The sequence below is a fragment of the Odocoileus virginianus genome, unplaced genomic scaffold, assembly GCF_023699985.2.
Source record: "Odocoileus virginianus isolate 20LAN1187 ecotype Illinois unplaced genomic scaffold, Ovbor_1.2 Unplaced_Contig_22, whole genome shotgun sequence".
Classification (NCBI taxonomy): domain Eukaryota; kingdom Metazoa; phylum Chordata; class Mammalia; order Artiodactyla; family Cervidae; genus Odocoileus; species Odocoileus virginianus.
The window spans coordinates 578928-588403 of NW_027224339.1; the positions used below are offsets into that span (position 1 = coordinate 578928).

General features: G+C 49.2%; 1 protein-coding gene across 1 annotated transcript; it reads right to left on the bottom strand.

Annotated features, from left to right (window-relative positions):
- Positions 1 to 1150: 1150 nt before the first annotated feature.
- PIM2 (Pim-2 proto-oncogene, serine/threonine kinase) lies at positions 1151 to 7232 on the bottom strand. The gene is made up of 6 exons (XM_020876690.2): positions 6927 to 7232; positions 6662 to 6771; positions 5894 to 5944; positions 2939 to 3311; positions 2323 to 2499; positions 1151 to 2226 (listed from the first exon to the last, which is right to left on the bottom strand). The coding sequence occupies exons 1-6, from the start codon at positions 6985 to 6987 to the stop codon at positions 2063 to 2065; spliced, it is 936 nt and encodes a 311-aa protein (XP_020732349.1). The 5' UTR covers positions 6988 to 7232; the 3' UTR covers positions 1151 to 2062.
- Between the last annotated feature and the right edge of the window lie 2244 nt (positions 7233 to 9476).

Here is a 9476-nt window from a genome sequence, read left to right on the forward strand (position 1 = left end):
AGCTTTATTTTTGGCCACGCCTTTCCAGGATCTTAGCTCCCCGACCAGAGGCTGAACCTTGGCCAAGGCAGTGAAGGCAGCAAGCCCTAACCACTGGACGCCAGGTAATTCCCTAGGGGCTTCCCAGGTGGCACGTGGTCAAGAATGTGCCTGCCAATGCAAGAAGCTTGAGACTTGGGTTCAGTCCCTGGGTCGGGAAGATCCCCTGGAGGAGAGCATGGCAACCCACTCCAGTATTCTTGCCTGGAGAATCTCATGGACAGAGGAGCCTGGCAGGCTACAGTCCATAGGGTTGCAAAGAGTCAGACGTGACTGAAGCGACTTAGCACACAGCACGCATCTTTTGAAAGCATGGCAAGAGAGGGTACAGCTGAGGTCAGGACAAGATTAGGGTAGGGCAAGTTAAGTCAAGAGTTAAGGATTAGAGGGATGAGCAGGCAAGAAGACAAGGGAGAGGTGAAAAGGCTGGGGCAAAGCAGGTGACTATACCTTGGATGTTATTAGAAAACAAGGGCTGGGAGGATTCCTATCAGTGCTCAACCTCCATCACACCCCCACCAGTGCCCAAAAAGGGCTTTTCTTCTCCCATGGAGAAGGATTTCCTCACCTGGGGTTGAGGGAAGGGGGTTTTTTCTGCCTCTGAACTGGCCATTGACTTGAGAGTGTGTTCCAGATGTCTTCAATGTCTACAATATCTCCAGAGGAGCCCTTCTGCATATATTGGGTGCTACATACGAGTTGAGGGGAAAATCAAGTTTTTCTTTGTGGTCCATCTTGCATGCTAAGTCACTTCAGTCACGTCCAACTCTTTGTGACCCTATGAACTGTAGCCCACCAGGTTCCTCTGTCCATGGGATTCTCCAGGCAAGAATACTGGAGTGGATTGCCATGCCCTCCTCCAGGGGATCTTCCCAACCCAGAGATCAAACCCACATCTCTTACATCTCCTGCATTGGCAGGCAGGTTCTTTACCCCTAGCACCACCTGGAAAGTGATCCTCCTTAAAGGAACCCATAAAAGATCTTCATGATAGTAGCACAAGACTGAGGCTTCCTGCAGACAAAGGAGAGATCCAATCCATATCCCTCTTGGTTCAGCATTCAGTAGATGCTCCACGAATGCCTCACTGCATCTACAAATGGCCAGTCACTTTTGATTCTATTAACGTTTATTAAATAGTGGGTTTCCACACATGGCTTTTTAAATAATCCAGGCAGGGGGAGAAGGAAGAGGAAGGTAACAGTTGGAGCTCCCCTTCCCCAATAATAAGTATTTACATTTCAGCAACTGGACAACCCTGGCTCAGAAGGAGGCAGCAAGAATCTGAAAAAGATGGAGGGTGGGGCCCCAGGAAAACAAACAAGACTTATTTCCCCCACCCCATTCCCCCAAAAAACCATCCACCCCAACCTAGTGGACTCTAGTAGTGTCCATCTCCCATTCCCTCCCAAACCATGAAGTGGGGTTTCTCCTCACCAGAATAAGGGCACTTGGGATAACAGAGTAGGGTCCCCTCACCAAAAAAAAAGCCCTGGGACAAAAATAGGGCTTACCTCCCCCAGAATAAACAACCCTGGGCTGAGGCAGGCAAGCAGCTTGACTATGGGACCCGGGGCTAGGGGAAAGGGTCCCTTTGCTAAAATAAGAGCCACTGGGGTATTGGAAGGAAAGCACCCTTGCCCAAATCAGAGCATTGAAACTAAGTTTGTGTAGTAGTAGCAGGAGGTGCCAGTGTAGGGGTTACTACTCATCAGAATAAGAGTCCTGGGGGTTCAGAATACAAGTAACCTCAACCAAATAAACAACCTTAGCAAAACGAGAATCAAAGAAGGAGCCCCTCCAAAATAAAAGAGCATATATTCTACAAAGAAGACTCCTTAGAAGAACTGGAATGGGAACTGGGCAAACTTGGGTTATGTCTTCTTACCCCTGATCCCCAATCTCTGACCCTAGTTAACACTGGATTTTTAGAGACCTGTAAAACCAGATCAACAGATAACCATCTTTCCCCGTGGCATGGCCACAGGATGACTATTTCAACTAATGGGAACCCCAGCCAGCACTAGGGCAGTAGGGACCAGTCCAAAGGGGTGGGACCCTCTTTGGGAGTGTTGAGGGATGCATCCTCGGCTGGTGTCTGCATCCAGGGGTCCAGTAGGATCTCCTCCAGTGAGGGTCGGGCAGAGGGTTTGGGGGCCAGGCACCGGCGGATTAGGGCACAACAATCTGCAGATCAGAAGCACACAGGAGATTAGCAGTGAGTTGGGGGCACCAGTCCCTGGGAGGGATAAAGGCTGGTGGGCTAAAGGGGGTGAGTCTCACCTGGGGAGACATGGGCAGGGAAGTGGAGTTCAGCCTCCAGAATCTCCTGGTCTCTCTCAAAGGGAATGTCCCCACATACCATGTCATAGAGGAGGATACCCAGTGACCAGACAGTGGCTGGCAGGGCGTGGTACTGGTGACGAGAGATCCACTCCGGGGGACTGTACACCCTTGTCCCTGCACGCAAACCACAGATTAGACCATTTTCTGATAATGACCTTCTCCCACCCCACCCTCTCCAGAAATATGGTCCCTTCACTATAATTAAGAGAACTCACTACATAAGCATGGTCCCCTCACCAGAATAGAAGCTCATTGGAATAAAAGCACTTAAAAAGTACAGTTGGACCTCCTTACCAGAAAAAGACTACTCAGGGTAATAATAGGATCCCCTCATCAGAATAAGAGCCCAGAACAAGACCAGGGCATTGTCAGAGGATGGACTTTATTAGAGGGCAAGACTTGAAAGTACTTAATATTAAAAACCAAAAACATTATAAAGGTACACTATAGATCAAGGGTTACAGAACACCCCAGCATTGGAGGTCAAAAGTCAAGAGGCCAAAAAGATAAAAGGTGAAAACTCCCTCCAGAGATTTAGGGAAGCCTTACTTACCATCAAAGTCAGTATAGGGTTCATCATGAAGCAGGGCACCAGAACCAAAATCAATGAGTTTGGTACAGCCCCGGCGGAGGTCCATCAGGATGTTCTCATCCTTGATGTCACGATGGACAACTCCACGGGCGTGGCAGTGCCGAACAGCTGCCACTACCTGGGCAAAGAGACAGCGGCTTCGACCTTCACCCAGCGGGCCTTGCTCTGTGATGTAGTCAAAGAGATCCTGGGCAGGCAGAGGCCGCTCAAGGACCAGCATGAAGCCCTCTGGCGTCTCAAACCAGTCAAGCAGGCGGATCACACCAGGGTGCCCACCGCCTGCACCCACCTTCCATAGCAGTGCCACTTCCAGTGGGCATACGACTGAATCTGACTGTGGGGGGAAGCAGGGAGAGAAAAGAGAACACAGATGTCAGGCTAGCAGCTTTGAGGCTGACTTCTCAGATCTATGATCTGAACTTAAATCACAGGTCCTCAGCCTCCTGACTGTGTGGCCTTAAGCAACCCTCTTCCTTCCTGGGCCCACAGTTCTCTCATCTTAAGGGATTAAACTCATATAGCCATTGGGAAGTTGATTCAAGTCAAAGCCTATGGTGGGGGGGTGAGGGAGAGACAAATTGGAAGACTGGGATTGACATATACACACTACTATATATAAAATAGATAACTAATAAGGACCTATTGTATAGCACAGGGAACTCTACTCAATACTCTGTAATGACCTATATGGGAAAAGAATCTTAAAAAGAGTGGATATATGTATAACTGATTCACTTTGCTGTACACCAGAAACTAACATGCTGTGAATCAACTAACTTCAATAAAAATTCATTTAAAAATAAGCCAAGCCCATTATACAGAGCGAAGTAAGCCAGAAAGATAAAGACCATTACAGTATACTAACACATATATATGGACTTTAGAAAGATGGTAACGATAACCCTATATGCAAAACAGAAAAAGAGACTCAGATGTATGGAACAGACTTGTGGACTCTGGGAGAAGGCGAGGGTGGGATGTTTCAAGAGAACAGCATTGAAACATGTATATTATCTAGGGTGAAACGGATAACCAGCTCAGGTTGGGTACATGAGACAAGTGCTTGGGCCTGGTGCACTGGGAAGACCCAGAGGGATCGGGTGGAGAGGGAGGTGGGAGGGGGGACTGGGATGGGGAGTACATGTAAATCCATGGCTAATTCATATCAATGTATAGCAAAAACTACTGTAATGATGTAAAGTAATTAGCCTCCAAAAAAAAAAAAAACAATCAAGTAGCAGAGTACAAAAGTGTTATTTAAAGACCCATAGACCAATTTCATTTAATTGGTGAAAAGATGTGAAAGTAATGACTGCATGAAAGGGGGAAATGGGGCTGCAGGAGAGAAGAAGCTACCACATTTTTGTAGTAAAGCTTGTAGAATTAATTGACTATTAACTTTAAACATGCATACTTATATGATTCACATGCATACTTATATGATTCAAAAATAAAAAAAACAATAAAAAGAAACTTAATAATTAAAAAAAAAAAAATAAGCCAAAAAAATTTAAAAAACCAAAGTCTATGCACATCTGGCATGTAATAGGAGCTCAGTAAATTTTTCTTTCTTTTGGCCACACCCTATGGCTTTTGGGATTCTAGTTCCCCAACCAGGCACTGAATCTGAGCGGTAGCAGTGGAAGTGCTGACTGTCAATCACTGGACCACCAGGGAATTTCCTCAGTAAATGTTTGAAGAATAAATGAAAGTGATTCCTAACAAAAGCAGAAGCAACTGATGAACACTACTTTGTAGTAATTTATCTGTTTTGTCTACTGACGTCTCCAAAGAAACTAGAATAGCACCTTACACACAGTAGGTGCTTGATAAATGTTTGTTAAATAGATAAAAAGCATTTTATAGCATAGGATCTGACACAGCACTCAATAAATACTATTATTGTGTAATGGTTTGTCTGCTTTGTTCACTGACACAGCTCAAACTGTTTCAGTAAACAGTGCCTGGTATAGTTGTTAAATAGGTGAAATCAATTAGCAGAAAAGGATCAGCCCAAAAAGAATGCTCAATAAATGTAATATATTGCCAAGTATCTAGAACTGTGCCTGGCACATTCTAGGTGCTAAAATACTTTTGTTAAATAGCTAAAAGTAATTAATTGCAAAGGAACTGGCATAAACAAGAACTCAATAGTGTCATCATGTGATATTTTGTCACTGTCACCAAGCACCTAGAACTGTGTTGAATACAAGTACTTAGTGCAGCTTGGAACATAGTAAGCTTTTATGACGAAACAAAATCTGAGGCATACCGTCAGTGCTCAATAAAAGGCATACATGTTACTGGCCACAAAATTCACCCCATGCTAGAAGCTTTGCGGGGACACATGGGCTGCCAGAAGCAGTCTTCCTGTCCGAGGTGGGGCCCTCTCCCGGCCAATCTACTGATACGCACAGTCGCAGACAGGTTTTCTCACGGGGCTGAAAAATTCCGCTACTGCGCAGGCGCGCCTTCTCCCTCTGAGTCCCACAGCCTGCACAGGCGCAGTTTCCCCACAGCCCACCAGGGGGCACTCCAGCCCCTACAACTTGCCCAGACCCGCCCAGTTGTCCGTTAGAGCTCTAGCTGTGGAAGAGAAGCAGCCACCATCACCATGGCAACCAATGACCTCTGCCCCTCTTTTCTCACCAGCATGCCCTGCGGGCAGCCCCCGAGGCAATGTTTGGAGGAGGATGAAAAAGGAGGGTGGGAGGGGAGAATCCAGGGCTCTAGGGGAACAGGGGTGAGTCAGAACTGTATGGAGGTGTGGATGTCACCACAGGGGAGTAAACATGGACTGGTAGGAGTGTTCTTCTCACCGTTACAGGGCCCAAGGAGTCATACAAACCAGAGCAAGGTGAAATCCACCATCAGAGATGGCGTCGCCAGGTCAAAAAGGACTCCAAAGATACTCACCAAGGGGGACCAGCCCAGCACGCGATTCCGGGGGATCACTTTGATGGCCACCTGAAGAAGCAGGCTGAGGTGAGGGGGCCAGCAGATGACCCCCCAACATCTCCCAGTCTGGACCCTCACCCTAGTCTTTCTGGTCCCAGCCCCGCCCCCCCGCCCCCCACACACACCACAATCCTAAATGAGCTGAAGCTTCTCCCTTCCAAGTCTCCAAAACCAAGTACACCTCTCCCACCATCTTTGGCCCTGGGCTCTCCCTTCTCAGGCTTCAGGATCCCTCACGCCAGGTGCTGAGTTCTGAACTTCCTAACACCCTAAACCCTTGATCTTCCTATCTAGCCCCAGGATACCACAACCCTGTAGCGAGGTCCTGGACCTCACGACTCCACCCTGGCCACCTGACTCCAAAATCCCCCCAAATCTCAGCTCTAGGTCCTCACCTTCCCCACATATATACACCTCTCCCAGATCCCAAGGTCTAGAGTCCTCATGACCCCCCCACTCCCCAGTCTCACTCCCCTGGACCTCCAGAATTCTTGCCCTGAAAATTCTCCCTTCCCCCATATACCCACCTGGACTTAAACACACACACATGCGTGCGCGCATCCGCGCGCGCGCACTCGGACACCCTCAACAACCGGATCCCAGCCCTCATGACCCTACCACTCACACACTGTAGGCTCATTCCATGGTCAATTAGCATCCTGGCCCCGGGGCTCCCGCCGCCGCCACACACACACCTGGCCCTCCCAAGACCCTCGTGGTGGATACCTGGAGTCGGTCTGTGACGCGATGTCCTGCGAAGACGGTGCCAAAGCCCCCCTTACCGAGGAGGGGGCCGAGTTGGTACTCGGCCTCGAACGCTTCCCGATCCTTGCCTCCTACGCAGGCGGAGGCGAGGAAGTCAGGGTGGCGGCGTGCAAAGGCTGGCCGCGACCCGCGACCCTTTCCCCCTCACCACCCCCCCCCCACCCCGCGCGGCCCTCAACCACTGCAGCCCGCCTGGCCTGGTTGCACTAGGGGGAGCCTTTCTCACCTGGCAGCGGCGTAGGAGTCATGGGGGCCACCGCGAGCCCCTGCAGAGGCTTAGTCAACATGGAGGAGGAGCTGCGCAGATTGAGCCCGCTGAGCCCACAGGGTGTGGACGCCCGGGGCAGTGAGTCCGGGGAACCTGGACTAGGGGGCGCCAGGATGGAAGGTAAGGAGACTGGTGGCCCAGAAGGGCCGGCAAAGAGCGCAACGTTAAGATTCGCTGCGCGCGCCAGCCCTGACGCTACTGAGACAGGGCACGAGCCTCCCGAGAGAGTCGCCCGGGGCGACGGCCCCGCCCACTTGGCTTTGATCAATCCGGACGCAGCACCTGCTGTACCCCAGCCAATCGGAGCCAGCCCTTATTTGCATACCACCCTCAACGTTTCAAGTACCCCTTTATGCAAATACATGCCCGTGTCTTCCGCGGGGGCGGGGTCTGCATGCACACGAGGGGGGCGCGTGTAGAGAAGAAACTGGTTTTAGGAATCCCTTTCGCAGCAACCGGGTTTGTTTTGGTTGTGCGGCATTGTTTTTATGTCTGTATGTGCAGATATAAACTTAAAAAAATACACCGCCCCCTTTCCTAGGAAGTTGGTTGGCCGCCACTGCCTCGAGACTAGCGCAGAGATAACGCCAGGCCTTCTAAGGCTTCTAAGAATCAGCCTGTGGTTATCCATGACCCTGTCTCCGAAGGGTACTCTTCAAACCAGGTTCAGAGCCCTCTAGGCGACAGGTGTCCTCTGCCCGGGAAGTAAAGTCAGGGATCCTTGAAGAACCTGTTCAGCCGTTAGGGAGGACTAACCTGACCACCACTGCCGTGGAGCCCTTAATATAGACTAGACCTGGCCACGAGCCCAGTCAGCAAGTACAGAATCTGGAATAGCGAGGGGGGGGGGTGGTTCTTGCAGGTAGGAGCAAGCCAGGGTGGTGGTGGCTTGGGATGTGTTTCTGGACGAGACACACACAAGGACTGCGAGAGCTCAGAGGTGGTAAAATGCCCTTAGCCACAAATTTGGAAATAACAGGCCTCATGCTGCAGGAAGACAGACAAGCACTCCAAAGACACACACACAGTTAAGTGCCATGTGAGAAATACACAAAAACATATTGCCAGACACATTCCCATGAGCTTGTCCTAAACACAGAGAGATATGTACTGTCACAGACTGAAATCCACTGTCAGGGAGGCATGCTGCCAGAGTTATGTCCCAGGATGACACCAGAGATGCAGTTACAGAAAGGCACTCCAGACAGATTCACATACACCTACACTGCCATGTGACAAGGACACAGAAATGTCCCGTCAGAACCACCACCAAAACTTGTCACAAAGATACTTGTACCATCAGACATGCAGTGTCACAGAAAGACTAGTACTATTCCAGAAATGAGACCCAGAGTCTGTCACAGGAAGACACACAGACGCTCAAGACACACATGCACTGCTCCAAAGACATACATATACTTATGTGATAGAGCCACAGATAGGCAGTATCACAAAAACAGACATGGATCCACCCAGTCAGTCGCTCTCTCTCTCACACACACACAAGAGCAGACATGCAGCATTGTCACTGAAATTATCCAGAAATAGCTACCCAGAATCTGTCACAGTAATACAAACGGACATTCATCCACCCTATCGGAAAGAAACCACAGATGCACTGTCACAGACAGACCCACGCAGACATGCACTTGTCTCAGAAACAGACACAAACTGTCAGAGATTGAGTCCCACACGCAGTCCCCATCTGACACACCTGGAAACAAGCCCTCATCTCACACACAACTAGAGAGACACTCTGAGATGCACAAAGGCTTGGACTCACCAGTCTCTCACACACACAAACATTCAAAAAGCAAATATACACAGGTACTCTCCCTTATTCATCCAACATTTATTAGGGGTCTACTGTAAGCCTACAAGGCCCTAGAGGGGGTGCAGATACTAAGAGATACACAGGTTAAGTCAGGCATCATAGCCCTGCCCAAGAATTTGATGGTACAGTTACTGGAGAAGAAATAAAGACATATCTGTATATAAAGGTGAGAATGTAAATGGGGTCACACAGGGCTTCTCAGACGGAGACCCTCTACCCATCTTGAAAGACAAAGTTGGAGGCTTGGGACAGAGGAAGGGCAAATTCCAGGCAGAGGCCAAGGAAAAATGGACAGAGAGGCAAGATGAAGTACTCAGGGGCCAAATAGTGCAGAAACTTCAACTTCAGGATAATAAATAATACCTGCTAACATTAGAGCTCTCAGAATGTGCCAGGCACTGTGCCATCATACATTATGTTGACCATATACACTCTCTCAATGCTCACAACAGAGAGAGCGTGAGGTAGTAGATATTTATCACTCCTGTCCTATACATGGGACACTTGAAACTCAGAGAGCCTGCGACTTGACCAAAGCCACAGTTAGAAAAAGCCGGTTTTAAACCAACTCTCCAACACAGTGCTTAACCAGTGGATTCCACAGAGACACCTGCAGATAGCCACACCCTCATCTGCAGAGCTGGACATACATCCTTCCACAGGGACCCCATTAT

What these genes read in the sequence shown, in the direction of transcription:
- PIM2 (XM_020876690.2), bottom strand. Translation starts at nt 6,987, where the DNA reads ATGTTGACTAAGCCTCTGCAGGGGCTCGCGGTGGCCCCCATGACTCCT. An exon ending in GACTCCTACGCCGCTGCCAG is followed by an intron (nt 6,772 to 6,926) that starts GTGAGAAAGGCT and finishes CCGCCTGCGTAG; the next exon opens with GAGGCAAGGATCGGGAAGCG. An exon ending in ACCCTATACTGACTTTGATG is followed by an intron (nt 2,500 to 2,938) that starts GTAAGTAAGGCT and finishes GTTTGCGTGCAG; the next exon opens with GGACAAGGGTGTACAGTCCC.